The sequence below is a fragment of the Rissa tridactyla genome, chromosome 7, assembly GCF_028500815.1.
Source record: "Rissa tridactyla isolate bRisTri1 chromosome 7, bRisTri1.patW.cur.20221130, whole genome shotgun sequence".
Lineage (NCBI taxonomy): Eukaryota > Metazoa > Chordata > Aves > Charadriiformes > Laridae > Rissa > Rissa tridactyla.
In genome coordinates this window covers 12733480-12756449 of record NC_071472.1, presented here as the reverse complement: position 1 = coordinate 12756449, position 22970 = coordinate 12733480, and the positions used below count along the sequence as shown (strand labels likewise).

Below are 22970 nucleotides of genomic sequence, written 5' to 3'. Positions count from 1 at the left end.
CCTGTTATTCGACAGAAGAGACCAACCCCACCTTGCTCCTTTCAGGCAGTTGCAGAGAGTGATAAGGTCTCCCCTCAGCCTCCTTTTCTCCAGGCTGAACAACCCCAGCTCCCTCAGTGAGGACCCTCAGTCCTCACAAGACTTGTCCTGCAGACCCCTCTAGACCAGTAGAAGCTTATAAAGACTCTGACAAAAAAGCATCAAGAAGGAGGTTATTTGCCAGAAGTCTCCCTAGAGTGAGGTACACACTGGGAGAGAAGTGAATGCACAAAAAACTAATTCTAGAGGGAAGGCCAGTGGGACATCAGAGAAGAAGAGCTGGAACTTTTCCCTTTTTATCCTCTGTTGAAACAAACTGGACGGAGATTGCTTTTTTAATTGTGATTGCTGGCAGTGCCGGATCGCTGTGGGAGCCGCACACACCCTCGGGACGGAGGCGCGGGGCGGACTACAAGCCCCGTCATGCCGCTGGGCGGGCGGGCGGTAGCGGCTGGGGCGCGCCTGCGCCGCCAGACGTGGCAGCAGCCCGCAGCGGCGGGTCCGGCTCGGCGGCGGCGATGGTTGTGCCGGGGCAGGGCGCGGGGGCTGCGCGGCGCCGCGGGCGGCTGCTGCTGCTGGGCCTGGCGGTGAGTGGCGGCGGCCGCGCCCCGGGGCGGCAGGCGGGCGGGCGGGCGCGGGGTGCCCCCCCTTTCCCCGGGCCGGGGTGCGGCGCTCGGCGCGGCCGGCGGAGTTGGGGGAAAGTTGGGAGTGGGACGGGCCCCTCGGGCTGGGCGCGGCGGCTGCCCCCGCCGCCCCGGGCGGGCTGGGCTCGGCACGGCACAGCCCGGCGTGGCTGGGCTCCGGCAGCTCTCGTCCCGGGTGTTTGCCCAGCCCGTGCGCTGCTTTCCTGCTTCCCTCCCTCCCTCCTCTCAAAAACCCACCCCGGCGTGCCGCGGCGTCTCCCCGAGCGGCTGCGGGCTGCAGCCCCCGTCCGGTACCGGCCCCGGGGGCTCGGAGCGGCGGGCGCTTCGTTCGTTCCTAAGTTTGGTGTGACAATCGGTGCCGCGGCGGCACAGGCTTTCCCTCGGCGGTGGCTCTGCCAAAGCCAAGCTGCCTCGGTCGGCTTTGTGCACCTGTGCGCAGCCGGTGCCTCCCGTGGGGCAGCCGGTGCCTCCCGTGGGGCAGCCGGTGCCTCCCGTGGGGCAGCCGGTGCCTCCCGTGGGGCAGCCGTGCCGGCCCTGCCTCTGCGCCCCTCGGATGTGGCGCTCTCCATCTCGGTGCATTCCGGAGGACCTGGGTATGTTTCATTGCAATTACACTAAATAAAGCACTCTTTACCTCAGGGAGGCTCCTACTTACAGAAATATTTTAAAGTCTGATTTTTCTTTTCTTATCCACAGAATTTAGCATAAATAGCTGAAAAGACTGGCGAAGGTATGCTTTAAAGCATTCCTTTATTTACTTTATTGGCATGAACTACAGTTCTTCCTTCTGCCTGGACAAATAGGGTTAATAATTAATGAAAAATTACATTAATTTTTTTACGCACGCGTCATCTGAAATGTATTTGGAAATGTATGACCTAGGAGTGCTCATCTAATTCATACAAATCAAGTGTGGAATTGCTAATTGCCCTGTGCTTGTTCTGTACTAATATTAGAATTGTCATTGTGGGATAGAAAGCATCGGCCATGTGTGATGTAGCCTTTTGCCCCGGGCAGGGGCAGGGCTGTCAGCTCATTCAGGGGGAGGGAAAAGAAATGCTGTGCATTGTGCACAGTGTTTGTTTTATTCTAAGCTTGGTCTAGAAGCACAGACCTCTGCTATCTGCAATTTATTTATTGATTTCAAGTGAAACTGAAGTCAGGCTGAACTCTTTCTAAAATGTTGAAGAGGTCTTAGTGTGGCTTTTTTTCCCATGTGGCTCATCTTTAATATGCACACTACTTCTCTTAATGATACTTGCGGCAGTGTATTCCACGGATTAAGTATATGCTGAGGACCAAGTGGAGTTACAAGTGGACTGAATTTTCTCTTCATTTAAAATAACTGAACACGTGGAGTTATTTGTGGTATCTCCTTCTATATCCACTGTGACTGTCAGATCTTATCTTACCGTAACATTCATTTCAAGTTAATGTAAGTATTTTGCTGTGATTTCTTTTTGTAGATGAAAAGATCATATTTTTTTCCGGCTTTCTTCACGTGAATCTCTTTTTTTCTAACTATTCTAGTTGTCCTTCTTTGGACCTTTTGTATTGCAGAGCTGGTGTCTTTGAGATGAGCAGAGTGGGCCTGCCGTTGTCAGTGAAATTATATGAAGCCATTATAATTTATCCACATTATTCTCTCTTCCCCTTCTTAATTTGCCCCAGCATTTTATTTGCTCTGTGATGCTGCATGCTGAGCAGATGTCTTCATGGAGCTGTTGATTCAGCTAATTCTTTCCCCTTTGCTGTGTACAAGTAGTTTAAATTATTTCTTCCAATTTGCATTATCTTGCACTTGAAGGTGCGATTTTTCATCTTGAAATATGTAACTCGCTGTATGCCAGGATTAAAAAACTAGCCTACAGCTGTGACATTGCAAAACCTGCTTTTAAATTTTTCTTGAATCAATGTTTGCAAAGTCAGTGAGGCTGTTAAATCGGCAGGTTCTCAGCGTGTAAAGTTAAAGCAAAGGTAATGCCAGCTGTTTAATAGGACAGAGGTTAATGAGAACATTGTCTTTCCTTCCAGACCATCCTTTTTTATGTTCCCAAACGTGATTTTTTTTAAATTTTTTTTCCCCTGGAAGTGCTGAGTGCTTGTAATGCCCCTGGGACAGCAGCTAGAGTCGTGTGTGTAATAGCACTCCTGAAAAATAGGACTAATTTTTAAAGTAGGACCCAAAATTGGAGATGGCTTCCGAGAATTGAAATCCTTATCTCTGTAAGACTTCCTGCATTCGTAAAAGGAAAACTACAAAACTGGATGAAGAAAACACTTCACTGTCTTCTAATGGAAGATGTTGTTATCTTCTGCATCACTGTGAATATGTGACGCACACGTGAGGAAGATACTGCAATGATCTCCGCCTGCTGTAAAGTTTTATTTCTTGAATGAGTCGTAGAGTCATGGGGAAGTTGTGGTTTAACTTTAGAGATAATTCCCTATTTGGTATGTCAAGTGGTTGACTATATTTCACACTCGAATGACTGAATTGACTATTAAAGGCATTGGGAAGGAGTTTCACACCAAGGTGGATTTGCATTTCCTCTGGTGTATCGGGTACTGTCCTTTGCCTAGCAGAGGCCAGCCTCTGCTTCTACCAGGATTACGCATCTGGGATCCGTTTGCTTTGCAAACACTGGTGAATGTTATCTCAGGCAAACGTGGCAAAGATCAGTTTGTCTTCTGAGTGTTGGCTTAATGACAGAGAAACTGAGTCAAGAGAGTCTGAACGCGTTGGGAAGCAGGCGTCTTGACCTGATGCCATTCAAACCCGGTGCCTTCAAAGAAAGGCTTCAAAGGAACATTTCAGGCTTCCAGCTCCTCAAGTCCCAGTAACATCATGGAAGTGCACTGGTGAGCACTGACATGGGCTTGTGAATCCAGGTCTGCGGGGAGGACTTGGATGTGGCTCACTCTTTGTGTTGCAGGTAGCCCTGCAGCGTGGCAGCAGTTTGCCTCTGGTGAGTTTGCAGGCAGGGTGTGAGCACTGCTTCTCCTCTGCAGCGCTCGGATGCTGTTTCTCGAGGTGGCATTTGGGTTTGAATTCAGGAGTGCCTCTTCCCTTCCAGTTAATGTTTGTACTACGGGAGCTGCTTTGGGAAGTGTTTTGCTGCAGTCAGAGGGAGGGTATTGCAGAGGCAAATCCTCTACTTGCTGTCTCCCCTGCCCAATTCCTACTTCATCTCTGTTCCCTCTTCAAAGCATGGATTTGTAAAACTTGTGACATGGGCTGCATTCCGTGTCCTCACATGCCCTTCCCAAATCAAACCTTGGCTTTCAGGACTGGTTTTATTACTCAACTCTGTACCTTATGGAGTGATGTTTTGAATACTTTGGCTTTGGTGCCAGAGCTCCTGTTTACTTCAGAGGACCAGGGTTGTTGCCATAAGTGTGGTGTGGTCATCACAAGTGGTGTTTTTGCCCAGTGGTGTGTTCACAATGTTGTGAGCAATTGGTGATGTAAGAGGTGTTTGTTCTGTTGTTGACCATTTCTTTTACTTCTTGGTGATGCAGTTCCTTGAGTTCCTTCATTTCGGTAAAATAGAGGTCATGAGACTTACCTGTCTTCAGAGTTGTGTTTGGAGGCCCATGAATGAAAAAACTCAATGCAATTGGAACCAGAATCACCTTAATCACCAGCATTGCCTTAAATTTCTTGAGGTGGACAGGGTTTATTTTGGAAGTTAGTTATGTTTTACCTTTACCCTGCCACTATTTCAAGCTTGTGAATGGCAAAAAATTGTGATAGCAAAGCAGGTCTTAAGTTTTGGCACTTGCTAGCTGAGAGTAGTTGGTAGCGTTGGTGCGGGGCACTGTGATTTTTTGTGCTTGCAGAACACAGATAACAAAGGTAGTCTCATTTGTAGCTGCCTTGATGATACCTTGTCTGTTGTCTTTTTGAGTTTATGGTCATATAGCATATTTGCTGGGTGACTGCAAACAGACTCTTCCTCTCCCCCTTCTCAGTTTTCAGGAGATGGCACATCATGAGTGTGTGGTTGTGTGCTGCTGTAGGATCAGCTGGTGCTGGTGTGCTCTGATGCTGCCTCCCTTTTGCCTCTTGCAGATTGCTTTTCTGTATGAATCTTACTCCAACTATTTAAATTAAGCTTCGTCTCTTATCACCTGGCAGAAAAATGTGAGGATTAATTAGTTAATATTTGTGCAATGCTTTGAAGATAACAAGTGCCATATAAAGTGCTAAGGATTTTCAGGTGTCACTTTTTGCCCTCTCTTCTTTGTAAGTCCCATTAATAGTGGTTTTGTCTTCTTTTTATAGCATCCCCTTCGTGCTTCTTGAGTAGGTGATACTTCTTTAAACTTCTTCAAAACCCAATTTTTAGTGGGGGATTGTGTGGCATATGCTTTGCTCATGCCCTTAGCTTCTGATGTCATCCAAATGTGCTCGTTCAGAAGTGATATCTGAAACATTATTTCATCAACAGCTTGTTTAATATATATTGCACCAATGCCTGACTTGGGAGAGCAAGCTTCACATTCATAGCGAGGAGAAAGTTCTTTGTCAGCATTAGTAATTGACCCTATTACAGTCAGTTGTTAATTAGTAAATAGTTGCACAGGTTTTCCTTCACTAAGCATTTGAAAACCATACAATTAATTGGCTACACAGAGCCCTTAAGAGCAACCTTTAGTATAGACTATAATGCCTGTAGCTTATGTTCCTTAAAACCCAGTGTTTAAGAACAATATGAACAGTAGAGTCTAGTCAAATCTTGACGTCTCCATGGTATTTTTTGCTATCTTCTATATTTGGAAAGTGAACATAGCAAGCACCACATTAAGGAGAATGCCTTATTTCTAGCATTCTTCAGCCCAAGTTAAAGAATACCAAGACACTGTGTGTCAGGATTTTAATTTGCCTTCCTTCATGAACAAAAGAAGATATGACACTTGCCTCTTGCAGATATGACCCACCATGATAAAATGTCATCAGTGCTAGGGTTTTTTATTCCTTGAATGGCTTGAGGTGAGAGTTAATTGATCTGGATTATACACAGAGTAGGAATGCGTTCTTCCACAGAACTCATGGGAAATGAATAAAAGAAGTGTCCAATGGGAGTGTCTGCAACAGTAAGTCAGGCAAAAACATGGTTTTCTAATGCTGTTGGTCACTGCTCCTCACTGAGCCCGTAGATGGCTTTTTGGATCTGTTGCAGGTAACGCGCTGTAGCCCCTGAGCTGGGGGTCCTCAGCAGGTTGCTGTTTGTGGTTGTGTTGTGATCCCGGGAGGATTGCAGGGGCTATGTCAGTTGTGACCCGTGAAGTCTGAGACCCAACTGCTACCCTGTCTCTTCCCCTGCCTCATTGAAATAATGAAGTCTGAGAAGGCTTCCTTGAGGCACCTTTGGGTAACAGAGATAACCCGTTTCCCCTCCTGTGATTTGATTAAAACGTTTCTACAGCTATTTTGGATATTAATCGTGAATGAAAACAGGGGACTGTCCTACTTATCACTATCCATCTTGGAAGGCATTTGTTACAAATGGCTCAGTGATCAAAGCAGCACAACCCTGAATGTAAATAGCAGCAGAGGGAGGGCTTGTGAGTGAAAAGCAAGCAATTATTGCACAAGGTCAAGAGTGGTTTGTATGATGAACAAGGAAGATAAAACATCTGCAGTCAAACTGTGATTCTTGTAAACAAGGGGGCTTTGGATTTGAACATCTTGTATTTTTAAGCGAGAACAAATGGGGGGAAGGGAGCAAGAGATCTGCTTCTCTCTTGTGCTTGCCTGGAGATGACTTAGACCTGGTATTTTCCATACGTGCATGCTGCCTGCACCCTAAGACCTGGCCATGCCACCAGCTGATCTGCAGCTTTACAAACCTCCATCACTGCAGAACAGAGATGTTCTTTCAAGTCTGCCTTATGAAGTTGAGTGTGCGCTCCGCCACAGGGTTCATTCTGGGAACTGGGTAGGAAAGGGAGGATGAGATGTGGTCTTTTTCTTGGGATTTCTTGCCTGTTGCCTCCCTCCTGCTCCCCATTTTAATGGGGCAGAGGAGACCCTTGTTTAGAATCTGAAGAAGTTCCCTCCTAAAGAAATTAATTATGAAATTAAATTCAGTCATCTCCATTGCTGCTTGGAATTTTGAGGCAGGTTTGCTCTTCAGCTGGATTCCCATAAAATGCCTTGTCAGACGCAATCTGTTTCATATGTACAGGGTCGCTCATTGATCATATTTACAGTGGGTTGAATGCTGTTGTCCCAAAATGAGGATGACATCAGTGGGCGGTTAAGCTAAGACAGAAATCAAAGTCAATGTCTTGCTGAAAAATGGGCTTTTGAAATTGTGGTTGAGTGTAAGATTGCGTCCTGCCAAGCGGCAGTTGTGCTGGAATCAGCCTTGTTAGTGTCAGCCCCAGCTATTCTTGATGAGTAGTGTGCAAATTGTCTGCCTAATTATACATGTGTTAGTGTGCACATAAAAATTGTATGTTGACGTATGGACTAAGGCACCTAAGCACTATTTTCAGCCGCCTATCCATTTATATCTTTTAATGCATAATTTCTGTCCAGGGAAATATATTTTTTTCATGCTCTTGAGCAGGAAATAGTTTTTTGGGTTTTTTTGTCCAGTGTGCAATGCTACTCCTCTGATAGTGCCTCCTTATTTAATTTTGATTTGTATTTTCTTGTTTTTAAAACCATATGTTTTCATTGCCCTCGATTTTAAATAAAGAAATAAAAAATTATTCTCCAGACATGCTCATTATCCTTAGCAAAAGACTGTGCTGTCACAAAGCTTTTGTGGGGAGCAACTCATAAATTGAACTGGGTTCTGTGGGAACAGCAGTTAAGCATTTATCATATTTAATTTGAATAATAAATGTAAAATATGAAAATACATTTTTGTGGCTGCTTGAAAGATATTCCTTTTTTTCGTTCTGAAATGAGATTCAGAGAAGAGTGAAAACTTGAGAAGTAAACTCTGCTTTCTCAGATCCTTGATGATTTTAGAGAAAATGCGGCCTGAGGGATGACCACATTTTTGAATAGTGTCAGTCCTGGAAGTATAATTAGCAAATAGTTATTTGCCTGTAACTCTCTTTGCCTCTGGGTTTCTGAAGGCTCAGATGTTTCTTGGGTCCCAATTCTAAGGGAGTGGAGTTGTGAAGTGCTTCGCTGCTCTGTAACACTTGCATATCTTCGGCAGCTCTGCAAGGAATTGCTGGAGAGTGGGGAAAAAATGGAAAATTAAACCTTTTTGACTGATCAGACTTCTTCCTTGCAAGATTATATATTTAAATACATACTTTGATTTGAAGAGCAGAGGCAGCGCTAGAGCACGTGTGTTTTTGTACCTTGTACTCAAATAGCAGTGTCTCTCAGCAGTTTTGAGTTGACTGTCTTGAGGGTTTGGGTTCACTTATGTTTTACTTGAGAATCCTTCATGCATCTTAGATCAGACACTACAGTCACATGACTGATGTGCGACCTGCACCATAAAAAATTCTGTGAAAATAAATTCAGATCTTGAGCGGGGGAAAAATCTGCAGACTAGAAGTGCTACCAGACTTGCATTTCATAGTCTGCTGTGTGTAGCCTGCCTTTCACTGAAGGTCTCCACCAAAGTTTCCTGCATCCGAGGACACCAGGTGACTGTTGTGTTGGTCCCAGCTCACCGAGCCAGCCGTGGATGAGGACCCGTTGTGCTAAGCACTGTGCAAACACAGCATGAAATAAAATAGACTTTCCCTCAGTTTTATTGCAAGTTCTTGTCAGCATAACTGTCACAGGGCAGGGGTGGCACAGATACTGCATGTGTTGGTCCTAATTGCCTTTAACGGGTACCAAGGTAGGCAGCTTCTTGAGAAAAACGTTTGGAGTGTTTCTTAGCTTTTCAGCGGTGGTTGTGAATAGATTTTAAAGCTTTAGGATGCTCAAGTGACAAGAGAGTTTAGCTTGTTTCTTATTTATAGAGTTCCATATGTGTGAATGTAGCACTTCCTGACGCATATGAAAAGAGGCTTCCTGCCTAGGAGGGACTGTCACCTTTCTTGACCTCTTCTTTTTTTAATATGAGCTCATCTCCTCTTCTGCCCTGGATTTAAACAAGAAGCAGTGTGCTTGATCGGGCAGTGCCTGCCTGATGAGCTCTCCTGCAAAGATTTCGGCAAAATGTCTGGAGTAAATCTACCTGAGTCATATCTCACAATTGAAGTCCTATCGCACAGTACATGCAAATGAGCCTTGTCTTTGCTGCCGCTTTGCCTGTGGGCTGTGCAGGAATATGAGCCTGGTTTTCCGTGAAGAAGAGGAGTGTGTAACTGCTTCCATAGGATTCTCTTTTCCCATCCTCTTAATTTCATACTCTTGCCAGAACTAGTGGCTGTAGCTGCCCTGGTGGGGCTGTAGCTGCTGGTATGGTCATCTCATCACAGTGTTGGCTCTGGAGCAGGGCAAAGTGGCCCCGTGGCTGGGACTGGCTTTGGGTGAAAATGTCTGCTGCACGTTGCTTGCCTTCAGGCAGGGGTTCTTCAGGAGTTTTGACAAAAAGCCAGCCTCTCATTCATTCCTGGGTAGGGTCTTCGTTAATTTCAGCAGGAGAAAGCTGAAGGCTATGGAACTACTTAATTCATACCAGTTTGCAAACACCATGTAGTGCAAATGCTTCTTGGGAGGTGGAGAATTCTTGAGCTCAGCCGATAACCTCCCAGTATTGCTGCGGCTGCCTTAGATGTGCAGGCAGGGTGTTTCTCTCCAACGCAATGCCTTCAGCTTGGACCTTTTGGGTTTTATAAGCAGGAAAGGCTGCAACATTAATCTTAATTAAAGGGAGATGATGATTTATTCGGCAGGGCCGATTGGTGCGCTTGTGTGCGCAATGCCTTTCCCAGTGGGTTTTGGTGTAAACCATAGGATCAGAGACGGCTGCTGTAGTAAAACAGCAGGAAAATGAGTAATGTGTATTGATTTGATACCTGGGGAGGAATTGGGCAAAGTAGCAGTTGCTGTATGCAATGCGACGTGCCTCTCCTTCCAAGTGCCTGCTGTTCCACCAGCACAGCGAGTTTTCTGTTAGTGGCAACACCGACAAGGCAGTAGTTAAAGCTGTCACTGTTTCCAGAATCCAATTTTTCAAGAGGTTTATAGCTCTGCCATTATAAGGGGTGGGTGTGTGTGTAAAAAAAAAATTCACTGAAATTGGCTAAACAGCCTTTGCATCTGGAAAAGACATGACATACATGTACTTCTCAGCGATTGGTAAAACTGTACAGATGCTTTAAACAAAGTTCATAATACCATTTGGTGTCACGTTGAAAGTGGCCTTTGTGGCTTTAGTCCAATTATTTCTTTTTGACAGTGAGTTCATAGACTAGAATATTTTAATTGAGTCCAGTTTTTTTTAAACAAAAGAAGCAACCTGTAGTTTCACCTTTTTGCTCTGTGTTCAGCCTTTAGTTTCAGTAAAGTTTAATTTTAGTCTTCTGTAACTCGAGGCATAAATAAAACTTCAAGACACTTGGATAGTTACACAAAATTGAGGTGAAGGAAAAAGTTTGGTTTGTTTTGGTTTTTTTTAAATACTTAGGATTAAAGAGATCTGCTCATAAGTCAGTGTTAGATTAATCCCTCCTGTACAGCCTCTGATTGCGATGAGTTTTGAGCAGGAATTTGCATGTCTGTGTCACCTCACTTAGCACAACTATATTTGTCTACTTTGATTGGCAACACCATGTATTTATCTCAGAAAATACAGAAATGATTCACATACATCAGCCTGAAGTAGGAAGGCTGAGCTCTGGACATCTGGATTTAGAAGAATGTGAGTCTGTTGGTTGAATTAAAGCACCAAGGACGTTTATGCTGAAGGTAGGGGCTGACTTGCAAACGTGCTTTTTCGTTTCTCACAGTTAGACCATCTGGTCAGCAGGGCTCAGTGGTGGGAATCTTGCCTGTGGAGTGGGATAACTTGTTTGCTCTAAGCCTGTGCAGCCTGTCGTGCTTTTATATTTTACGTTATACAGGTGTATCTTCTAGTAACTTTAAATTCCTGAACATATCCTGGGGTTGTTTTGAGGATGACCCCCGTTTCAGCTCGGCTTCTTCCCTCTACCTCATGCGTCCCAAAGCTCCCTCTCCCCTTTCCACGTAAAAACTTCTGGCACTTACAAAGTATGTTTCGTAGGTGCAGGTTTTGTTTCTGTGCCTCAGTGACGTGGTGTTTGCAAATAGCTAAATTTGTAATGAAGCGTAGTGCCTGGGGCTGCGTGTTCTGACTTTGATTGGCTTGGTGCCTTGTTTTGAATGCTGCAATCTGTAATACATGGGATGCAAGAAGAACAGCCTCTTACTTCTTCACATCCATCCTGGACGCATTTTCCAGCCCAGTTGGAGTGAGACATGATCAAAATTAGTTCTGTAATTAAGAAAATGTTGAACCTCTTGTGTATGTTAGGCAAATGAGCTAAAGCTTTTAGCCAAGCAATTAAGTGTTAAGGTTTTACTGTAAGGTGAATGTAAACTAGATAATTTCTCTAGTTAAGCTTCCCATAATCATTCCATTAGTATGAATTCAGTACAGTGCAGAAGGGAGGCAGCATAGCCTGATGGTTAAGATTATTATTATTGAAGATTATCGCAGTAAAAATGAGTGGTAGAGACCCCAGCTGAGGTTATGGTCATATTTTGATAGGAGTTTTACTTCATGGTAGGATAAAATAAAGGCTCTGCTCTGAAGCAGTTGTGATTTAAATAGACCAAAAGACGCAACAAAAAAATAATTTATTTGCATAGATACAGAACTGAGGTGCAGAGAGATAAAATGCCATGCCTTCCATGTGGCCAGTGGAAGCCAAGCTTGATCTTGTGGCAAAGGCACTGGTGTGTGTGTGTGCGGTACAGTACAGCCAGTGGGAAACATAAGCCCTGTTCCGCTTTGGAAGGGTGGGTGGGAGAAGGTTGTGGTTAGTGCTGTAATGCAGATGCTGGATTACTTGCAAATTCTGTTTTCGTTTCCTTGGTTTACTCTGTGTTAGTGTGGGTTAGTTATTTTAACTTCATGGCTCTCACTGTCTTCTTTGGGATATCAAAGTACTCAATTAAGTTTGCAGCGTATTCTGTGATCTAGGGACAAGAGTGCTCTCGAAGTGGTAATTTGTTGCTTCTCTTGTTACAGCATGTTAAATTTACATAAGAATTTTTATCTGATTATCTGACTAGGGAACAAACTTTTAAAGGGGGTGGCTTCTTAATTAAACCCATATTTCTTGATGTGCTTATCTCATCTTTCCACTTAAGGATGCTTGCTGGGAGTTGTATTGGTCCAGTTTCAATAAGGCATGCGTATGGCTTTTTTTTTTTTTTGGCTTTTGCTTATCAAATCGATATGATAGTTTATTTAAGGCAGCGTGTCTCAAGATTATGGAAAAAGGTCAAGGCAATTTCAAAAGCAGTTTGTCTTTGTATTTTATTTCTCAGCATGGAAGCTGTTACTCATGTTTCTGGCTTTGTGTTTCTGTAGGCATTCTTGCCAGTGTTCGTGTACTCGTTGAAGGTGTCTCCACTCATAGAAAAAATAAGTGACCACAAGGATTTTAAGAAGCTTCTCAGGACACGGAATAACGTACTAGCGCTGTATTCCAAATCTGGTAAGTCCTCCTTCCTCCTTTTTTTCTTTTTTTTTTTTTTAACGTCGCAGCTCTTTGTGCCCAGAAGGTGTGTGCATTTGAACATCTGTGTGCATTTTCAGATGACTAAGCTCTTCGCCCTTACGTGCTCTCTGTGCGGTGTTGCCTTATGTGGCTGCGAGATGCTTCTACACGACTACAAGGGCTTCTTCAGGACCGGTGTCCTTTGTTCTAACTCTGAGGCTCCTGATGTTTCAAGATTGGAGTCGTCTTAATTTGGTTTTCTAATTGTTCTGTCACGGTGGCAAAAATGTACTTTATTCTGGCTTTGTCTCCAGAACTGGCTGCTCATAATAGCTATCAGCTAGAGCTTTTCTGGTGTGTTTATCACAGTAGTTTGCAAGTTTCGATTTTCTGGTGACACTGAAAGGCTTAATGAATAGTTATAGTACTGAAATCAATCCATCTTTGCTTCTGACAGCTTTGAGTGTGCCATGGTTGTCTTTCAACTTTAAGTAACAAAATATAAAAATAAAAAGTGAGCTGCTTGTGTAAGAGGGAGAAATGACTCATTTCACGTCATGCCACCTGTCCCCTTGAATCTCTCTTTGCTGTCTTCTCTCTCATTCAGGCTCTCCTTTCTGGCTGTTCGCGCCTGCTCTTACCTGTCTGCTCTTCCTTTTGCTCTGTTCTGCTTCTGCTGTACCTTTTTCTCCTTTGTAGCCTTTTTTTCTTTTGGTGTGTTGTTTTGTGACACACCATGGAAAATGAAGAAACAACCTTTAAGCTCCATACACAGGTGCAGAATGTTGTGGATGTGGAAGTCATTGGACAGCAAGAAGTAAAATATGTTACTAAGATGAGTTTCCTTCGTGCGGTATTGTTTTTGTTGTTGCTTCCTTTTCCTTCCTGCAGACAAGCAATACAAGATAATGCTTTGTCTGGGGGTTGGGTCCTCCCTTTCTGACCTGTTGCAAGGGTCTTATCTTAGTTAAATGCAATGATATATGTAGAGTTGCTCTGGAGCAGTATGAGGTGACCCAATATCATCCCTCTACCTCCCCCCGGGGTATCAGAGAATTCTGCAGACAAAAGTGTGCAGGTGCTGGGATAATTAACTTTGTTTCCTAAAGATATGCTTATTCTGAAACAGTTAAAATGATATATGTGCCTTAATTTTTGTTAAAATATTTGTGTTTTGCTAGAGTGAGGAACTTTGAGCGCTCGAACTTGGCCAAATGGTTTTGTAGTAACAGGTTCAAAGTGAAAGTCATAAAAGAGTTTCTAATGCTTTTTGATTTTGAAAGGAACACTTTAGATAAAAAAGACATCTGTATTATTCAGCTTTTTAAAGGGAAAAAATTTCTTTTTATGCTTAATATTTTAAGGGGTGGTTGCTTTCATTTTTGGAAGCACGACCAGAGCACTTCAGCTCTGACACTCATCAAATAAATGTTGCCCTATGGGCATTGTTCAAAAGTCGTGTTGTGGAGATTTCTTTTTTCCTCCTGTTTTTGTTATTTAATTGGTTGGTTTTAGCAGTCTAAAGCATTGCATGCAGAGCTGACTGTGGGATTAATGTTTCTTCCTAGTACAGCGATCCTTGCACAATTAGAAATCCAGAAAGAGGGGAGGGGAAAAAGGAGATAGGAATTTGGAGGTGTGATTCTAATCCCAGATATATGTCCCCCAGCTGTGATGAGATGTTGGCCAGCATCCGATCGTACTGCTGGAACAAAGGTTTTACTTCTCAGCTGAGCAAAAATAGATGAGTATTTCTAGCTCATGCAGAAAATTCACTGGTTTCAGGACATGTCCTCATTTACAGGAGATGTTTAGTTCACCCTATTGGCTGGGTATCCTGCCAAGGCTGCTCAACTGGTGAGTCTTCTGGGACAAGTCTCCTATCCTGAACGCTTATTTTTTTTAAAGGGTGTTTGTCAAACTGTTTCACTCTAAGTACATGCGGAGATTTTCCCATGTGTCTGCATCCCTGTGTTGGAGAGAGGTGGCAGTTGCATGTTATCAGTATTGGGGGTAGGAGCGTTTCTTGAGAGCTAACGTGTGTGGGCTGGCGTCTCTGATGGCATCAGGCCCAAGCAAAGGCTGTCGAATACAAAGAAGCTGTTTCTGGCTCAGGAGATTGTTGAGATAGAAACTGTGAAGGCTTAGACATTATTTGAGGGGGCTATCACTGCCCGCTGGCTCTACTTGTCTACTCTGACCTATATAGCCTTCACTTTCTCAAATGTTGGAGACAAGATATTGGTCTATAGAGGCATTCGATCTGACCCAGTATAGCTGTTCTTATATTCAATTAGTTGAAGTAATTGTAGAGCAGCAGCAGTTTAAATAGATCTAGAAGAGGTTCTGGTTTGTTTTCTGTTTATTAAGGCAGGAAACAGTTTCTGTTAGATTTTTTTTGGGGGAATTGATACTTGTTTGAAACCTCTGTATTTTTCTCTCCCGAGCTCTTCTCCCATTTTTCTTCTGTGTTTATTTGTAATACCGTTTAAAGACTGTTTTGGAATGGAAGTGTTTTGCAAAATCTACACATGTGGCATGGCATTATAAAAATCTCAGCTGGGTATTTATAATACAGCCAGTTCTTGGAAGAACCTTTTCTGGGTGCTTTCGGCTGATAGATTTGAGCTCCTCATGACTGTTGGTTTGGATGTCTCCCAGGGTTATTATGAGAATAACAGTGTGGGGTTTTTTCTGTGTGTGATGGGTAGAATTGAGGCAGGCAGAGATGCTGAATGACTTGCCCTTACAGCTAATGAAGATCCTAAATAAAGTTGCTCTAATTAGCAGGCAGTGGTGTAAACTGGTTAATGCTCAGCCACAGGAAAAAGGCAGTATTGGGATGGAAGCTGGTTTGCAGGAGAGGACACAGTATAGCTCCATCAATGTAGGTCAGGGAGTGTGCCTGGAGGTATGAATTTCAGTGTGTTGTTTCAGGGGGGTGGAGGGAAGGAGCCATCCAACTTCAGCTGCAGCCAGCATTCCTTCTAGTTTACAGAAGATTTTACTGATCCCTCTCATACTGCTTTCTTCAAATTAGAAAAAATGTTCTTCCAGTGCTTCAGAACAAAGGAATGCACCGTTGTGTTTTTCTATGTGGAATAATAATGCTGCTGTTGATTTATTTTTATTATTATTTTGTTTTGTTTTCCAGCTGCTGCTGCAGAAAGCTCGCTCAGGTTACTGTCCAGTGTGGCCCAGGAGGTGAAAGGACGAGGTACTATAAGCTGGATAGACTGCGGGTATGTCTCACTGTTTTTCTCCTTTTCTTCCCTCTCCTCTTTTGGCTTTTATTGCTGACTTAGCTTTTTTGATAGCTCTGAAACTTTTTGCCTGTAACTGAACCCACATTGTTCTGTGCAGTTTGGTCATAGCTGTAGGGAGCCTACATCTTACCATCTTCTCTTCCTTTGTACCAGTGGTGGGGAATCATTTTTTCCTTATGGCTGTTGTCACTTCTTCTCTGACAGCATGTTTTTCAGCGTGAAGCTGGAGACCCCAGCTAGCGTTGCCCTTTCATGGGACATAGAAATTCTGACTGCTCTGGCTTTCCCACAAGGGGAGGAACCTCACATGTTGTGCTTCAGCTGGAGGGCAACGTGGTTCTGCTCCTACAGCAAATGTTGCACGAGCAGTAGGGCTGTTTGCTTGGTTTTGAAGCATTAACCTGTTTGCATTTCTCAATAAAAGTGCTTTCTTTTAAAGAACTTCCTCTGTGCTTATGTAGGTTCATGGCAATTTTTAATGTGAAGGCAGGAAAACTTGTTTTTGTAAGTGGTTGCTTGTGTGAGGAGGAATGAACAGGTGTGTACTTTCTGGTTTGCAGATGCGAAAGCCTCTGCTGTGGTTCTGCTCAATAACACGTTGCCTGTGGTTTTAGCGTGTGTATCGTAGTGCCTCTCTGCCTATGCAGCTTCGAGAGCTTTGCCTGCAGGTGGCAAATTCCCCTTCCTGTGCTGCAGAGGAACAGCTTGCTGCCTACCTGTGTGTTTGGGTGGATTGCCATGGTATGAACAAATTGTACACTGTGTACAAACCTAAGTCAGCTCTGAAAAATCATGTGGCTCCCTTAAAATTATACTTTTGAAACCAACCTCCATCCGTCAATCAATGATCCAGAATAAATCATTGGTAAGTCAAATTTAACGTGTTTTTGTTATTGGTTAACCTGTCTTTCTCTCCCCCTGCCACCAGGCAGGTATCTCTCCCATGGAGTCCTCTGCTTCTGCCTTCTGTTTGCATTCTGCTGGACTTGTCCAAGTACACAGACACTTTCATCTCTGCCCAACTGATGGGGACAGTGTTCCAAGTCACCCGCTGGCAGAAAGCAGGGCTGCTCCTCAGAGCTCAGTGAAGCCTGTACCATTTCCCACCTGCTGAAAAGCCAGCAAATTAATTACATTGACCCTGATGAAAAGAAGGTTGAGTGGAGAAGATCAGACATACCTCTGCAATTCAGTCACCGTTTCCAATGAAAGCACATATAAACAATTTTTGGTTGTCAGTAATGATGGCTAGCAAATAGGATACTGGGCCAGCTTCTTGGCTTCAGTTTCTGATCGTCCCTGTTTGTGAATGTGGAGTGGTCACTACCTTTTTGTGTCTTCTGTTTCCTTCTTGTTTTAGGCTACATCTGTGTTGGGGGACTTAATGCTTACCATGCCTGTGTATGTGGCACGTGTGTACAACTGCTGGAATGATGAGGCTGTTCATCTGGCCTTTCAAAATGCTGCTATAATACAGCTAAGCAATAACCATCTCCGGGATTTATTTCAGTTCTGGGTTGGGGAAGGAAAGATTCAGTGTTTAGGACTTCAATTTGAAGTCCGGGGAGGTTTTGTCACTTAGTTCAACGGAGAAGTCTCTGCTGCTGAGTTTGTAAGTGATGGTGATGGGGAGGGAAATGTGTTGTTTGGTTTTTGCTGTAAAACAAACTTTAATTCATCAAACCCTAATATGCTCTCCCTCTCCAAACATTGTCATCTAAACCGAACTTTGTTATGGAAGTTACTTGCAAGAAATATATTTTAAAGTCTCCAGGTCGTGCTTTAATACATTTTGTGGGTAGCTTGGTACTTGCAGTGCCTTTCCTCTGACTGTGGTGGGGAAATATTTGAGCTTCCTATTCGTAATGAAAGGTGGGTTATTCCCAGAGTGTGAAGCAGCCTGATGAAGATCATGCTGTAAGAGGTTGGGAGACCTGGGAAATAGATTTGTAGGTTCCCAGAATTAGCTTTAATGCCAGTAATACCACAATCAGATTGACACTTGCCGAGTGACAGGCAATGGACAGGGTGCTGTAACATGGCAATAGTCATAATTCTCTTTGAGGGTTGAGCAGCGCTTCCTTTCAGATCACTCATTTGGGAAGAGCCGAGGAAAAAATAGATGATCTGTCCAACTGTAGTTGAATATTTGTCACAGATGTCTCTTCTGTTCCTCCCTCCTGCAGAGGGATGTCATAAGAGAGTTTGTGAACTTGCTTCATGGAGCAAGGTGAGCTGGAAGACTGGCTTGTGGCGAAGGAGGTCTTGATGTGTGCAAAAAAAACCAAAACAAACCCCTGCAAACAAATAGTTTGAGCCTGAACCAAGTTTTGTGGTTGATTTGCTTGTTAAACCCTTAAAGCATTCTGAAATCGATCTCGTAGTGTTGAGGTAACTTTTAAACAATTTTTTTTTCCTAGAAATCTTTTTTCCTTTGCTTATTGCTTTTTTCATGTGTGTGTATATAGGTGGCTGCAAACTGCTGCCCACCTGGTTGCAGTGATAATATGAAGGAGGCGGCAGTGCTGTCTGCCACTGGTCATAAAGGGCCAATTGTAGGGACGGAACAGCTGAGTCCTACCAGAATTGCTCTAGCTATTCTCCCACTGCAAGTATGCTGTGAAGCTTATTTGCAAATCTTCATGCCGAAACAAACAGTGCACAGATACAGCGATATTTACAGCACAGGCTCAATTTGTTTTACAAATATTGACAAGAAATGGCTTGTTTGGCAGCAATATTTAGCAGGGAATTTTGGCTTTGCTCTTTACATCCCGCTGTAGCGGACTTCTTTGCCTTCAGATCCAAGCATTGGCAAGGCTGGCATACATGTAGAGTTGTGGTTTGTGTCTCTGCTTCCCTGTGGCGATGACAGCAGTCTCTTTCTTTTCTTCTTCTTTATTGGCGGTGCTTTTTTTTGTTTCTTGTCATTCCCCTTCTTCCCCTCATTTTCAGGACATATCACTCCACTGATGGAAATCGTTATGGGTTGTTCGGTCTTGGCAGTATGTTCTGTATTTCGTACAGCGAAGGGGAGTGTGCGGGTTTGCAGCTGGAAGCGGGCTGCCTGAATTGCTGGCTTACGTGACCTCGGCTTTTGTTAGGTCTGTGGTATGAGACAGAGGTTAGGTTTGAGCTTTCAGTTCCAGGTTGAGTGGTCTCAGGGAGACCAGGGAGGTTAGTTTTTCAGCATAATGTGGGGAAATACTTGGTTTCTCGCTGGGACTGTTAGCGTGGAGTAGAAGAGGTTGCCAATTAGTTTGTCACTTTGCAGCAGGATAGTACAGGTCCCCAGAGTGCCTGAGCTTCGGAGATGAAAGGCTGGGAAGTGCCAGGTACCTGTCTTTACTGCACAATTAGGCTCACTTGTGTTAAGTGCCATGCTGGAGTAGGGCCACGCTGAGCACAACGCACCCAGGGACACCTCTGCATGCAGTATTTGCAGATAAGGTCCTCATTCACAGGAGATTTCAATCAGTTTGTGCAGGCAGATAGACGCTTCGTGATTAGAAATGAAGGGGCAGCATGACAATTGCTTGCAGCATTGAAGTGGTCACTGTTTGCTGCTGTGAGCTGAGATAGCATATGTGGCTCTGTACGCAATTAAACATGAAGCTATTTCAATTGTGAATAAAAGACCCACAAATGATGTGACAAAAATATGTTTTATTCTAGCCTTTCTGTGTTTTAATTAAAAGTCCTTGCTGAGGCGTTTGATGTTGAATGAACAGTGGTGTGAGAGATGACAGAATATTGAATTAATAATGCCTGGTAAAATGCAGTCTTCTGTGCGATGGCTACTTCTTGTTGCTGTCGGTTTGAACAGAGTGCTTTCTGCTAACTTTTATTTATTTATTTCCTTCCTGTAATACCTGGTGTTTTGTTTCTGAGTTGAGGCTAACTGGTCTCAGGGGTAGAGCACAACGTTGCAGGTTGGTAAATCCTCAGAGCGTCCCAGAGGTGGCTCAGTCATCTTATGAGCAAGCGTTTGGAGACTTGTATTTGGGGAGATGCCACACTAATAGGTGCTGAGAGTCCCACCTTCTGTTCCTGGCTCTGCGAATGATTCACTTGTTACTTCGTGCTGTTAAAAAAGGTGTATCTGTCTTCCAGGCAGCTGGGTAAATGTTGCCTGATTCATTAGTCAGTGTTTATAAAGAGTTTTGAGAACTTTAAAAGGAAAAATGCTACAGCAGCACGAATGAGTGCTCTTCATTTAGTGTGTTCAGATGCTATTGGGATGGGCACGTAAGCAAGGAGAGGGTTGGGTTATTTATTGAATTATTTTTAGTAGCAGGCTGATAGAAATTTTGAAAATGGAAGGGCTTCATAGGGAGTTGAAAGCTCAAGGTGTCTGCAGAAAAGAAAATGTCGTGTCGTTTTGTGCAGTCTCAGAGTCTGGCTGCTGGTAGCTGTAACCGCAGGTTTGGGTGCAGTGGAGCTACAGGCGGACAGTCAGTGTGCGTGCCGCAGAGTCTCTGCGTCCCACCTCGGCCCCCTAAACTTCAGTCTTTGGAGGCGTAGTACAACGCTGATGTGGTCAAGTAAAAGAGGAGTTCTGTGAAAAATAGAAACTCCTGGCAAATCCTTAGGGGGGCAAGTAAAAGGTACAAAGTGATGATGTGCCTGGGAATGCAATAAGACAGAATTACTGCTTGAGTGAAAGATGAAGTTTTTGTTGCTTGTCTTTAAAGCAGACAAAGCTCCAATCCCAGTTTTTGATGCCCTGAGGTCTGGTTTTGAAGAGTAATCATTATAAAGTTATCTTCTAGCCTTCTTCAGTAGGTTTTGTGATATATGATGGTGTGGCCAAGGACTGATGTTACTTGGAAGAAGGTAACTAGTTTGGGTGAAGTGGAAAGAAAGTAAAATGGATTTGTTGAAGAGAAGAAAATGTTTGGCAGGTTATAAAATGCATTGTGGTCAGGTGCAGCTTTGAGGAGGTAGCAGAAGAGGTTGAAACTAGCTCTTTCCATCCTGAATGTGATTTAGAGAACGCTCCTGAGTTTTCCTGTTACTGAATTGTCTCGAGTTTTTTATTGACTATAACTCCTGCCCAATTTTGGACTGGTATTTTCAAAAAAGCACCCATTTCCTTGGCTCTGGGTAATTATTCTCTGCTCAAACTTGCATGGTTCCCTTTACTGTAGGTCCCAAACATAAACAAAGCTGTGTAATTTCCATCTGCTGTCATAGCGCTTGTGCTTGGCTTTAGCACATCAGACTGCTAGGAAGAGGAAATGCCATCTGGTTAAAATGTCTGACTAATTTTTGGTTGGTTTTAATCCCACTCTTTCTGCTTTTGTGTGTCATTCTTGTAGTTCCGTTTTTGTGTCCTGTGCATCATTCTTGTACTCCCCATCCCCAACAATTACTTGTTACTGTTGCAATCCCATGGCATTTGGCATAAAGGTAAAACCATAATCTGGCTGGTAGAGCAGCCCTTTCAAGGCTATGCATCTAAATGTGCCGGTTCATGAGAGAGCCAAATTGAATGAGTAGTTGTCTTTTCTGGGATTCCCCCCAATTTCTGTGTTTATCTGCCTTTTAGATGAAATCTTCCTTCCCAAATTTCTAATTTCCTAATGCTTTGATACAGAAAGGCTTTACCCATATACGCAATCATAAATTAATTTGTTTAATACCTTGAAATAGCAGGGAGGAATTTCAGAAAGAAGGCTACTGGTACAGATGGCTTTAAGTGTAATTTTGCTCTTTAGTTTTTACCTTCACTCCTATAAAGCTGATCAGAAGTAGGATTTATTTAACAGAATAAGTCTACTCATCTTCCTTCCTTGTAGTTGAATTTTAAAGATGATGAAAAGCTTTGAAATTGCAAATAAAAGTGACCACATCTAATGGAGTGAGAAAAAAGGAAGAAGAAAGGAGTGCTGCTCTTGGACTGATGTGACCTCTTCCATCCAAGTAGATTTGCAGTGTCTGGGATTTCTGCCTTTTTCTACAGTTGTCTTGAAGGTAAAGGGTGATGGCAGCTCAGGAGCGGATGGCATGTAGTGTTAGATACCAGCCTGGGGGAAGTAGTGGGGGCTCCATCTGCAGCTGGTCCAGGGCAGGTAAGCCGGGTGTCCATCAGGAACGCTTTGCAAGTGTAGTTATACTGGCAACGTGGTCCTTGTGTGGGTGCTATTTATATGGGCAAACCGTGCATTTGCAGCATAGATTCTCAGTACCTTCCTCCTGTCTCTATTGTAACCTGTCTGCGTGGTTAATGCTAATTCACATTAAAGCCCTTTTATTTTACCGTAAGAATGACCATGCAGGAAGTGCTATGCCAATCTGAAAAAAAAATCCTTGTTAAAGTAAGCTCTCAGTTCCTAACATAAACCCATTTAGTCTGGTGTATTGCATTAATTCAGAAATCCAGAGCGTTTAACTAAAATCCACTGTAGTGCTTCTGCTCGTGTCCGTTTCATCCTAACCATGGGTTTTGCCTAGAATTGCTCATTAACTGTGACACTTCAATGTTGCTGCTATTCCGACTAAAATCAAGAGCAAGCGAGCTATGATTTAGTGTAAAGTTACCTATATTTTCCCTACATTCAATACTTCATTTAAAACATCCTCTAACATCCTCACCAGGCCCATAGTGCAGTTAAAGGTCATAACACAGGCGCCAAGGGAACAGGACAATGTGCTGCAGGGGCTGTGTCCGTGGGTGATACATTCAAAACCTGCCTTCATGGGGGGATCTTAGATTAGGGTGAACTCAAAGGAGAGTGGTAGTTGTCTTGTGTCCAGGGTTAGGACAGTGTCCCCCTCTGCCAGGTTGTGTGGGTTACAGGAGGTGTGGATGCATCTGGTGAGGAAAGCTACTGCTTTGTAAAGAGAGTTCAAATGTTTGGCATTTCTAGAAGTTCCTGCAGAGCCTTTCATAGCTCCTGTGAATGTGTTCACCTTATTTCTCTGCAGCTATGTGGGCTGCCTAGTGCCTCTTACTCATTTATATTTCCATGGAAAGTACCATTCGTTATAACTTCTTGACTTTCTGCAGGGCTGGAGCTTATAATTTTTTCCTTTAATTGTTTTTGCTTGACGATACCCATTACCTTTTTGTCTTGGGTTTCTTTCTGCTCTTTGGCTCGCTCTTGCTTGCAGTGAGAATTAATTTCATGGGTTTTAATTTTCGGAAAATACTTCTTTTTAATCTCATTCCTATAGATTCGTGGCCTCTGTAATTGACTAATGGGCACAGGGAGTCGTTTGTACTGGGTGAAGAGTGGCGCTGGGTCTCCACAGCACATGGATTATTCTGTTTGCATTCCTGGCACGTTCCAGGGGAGCATTTGGAGCAGAAGGCTGCGATTGCCTTGTGGGTCACAGGGAGGCTTTTTGCTGTGTTCTAAGGGGGAAAATAAGGACCTAAATTCAGATG

At 43.6% G+C, this 22970-nt stretch overlaps 1 protein-coding gene across 1 annotated transcript in view; it reads left to right on the top strand.

Moving 5' to 3' along the window:
* Positions 1-502: 502 nt before the first annotated feature.
* PDIA5 (protein disulfide isomerase family A member 5) overlaps positions 503-22970 on the top strand; it is a 102256-nt gene continuing 79788 nt past the window's right edge. The window contains exons 1-3 of the mRNA XM_054209011.1: positions 503-626; positions 12182-12308; positions 15466-15553. Of these exons, the coding sequence (XP_054064986.1) occupies positions 558-626; positions 12182-12308; positions 15466-15553 (284 nt within the window). The 5' untranslated portion in view covers positions 503-557. The remainder of the gene's footprint in view (positions 627-12181; positions 12309-15465; positions 15554-22970) is intronic.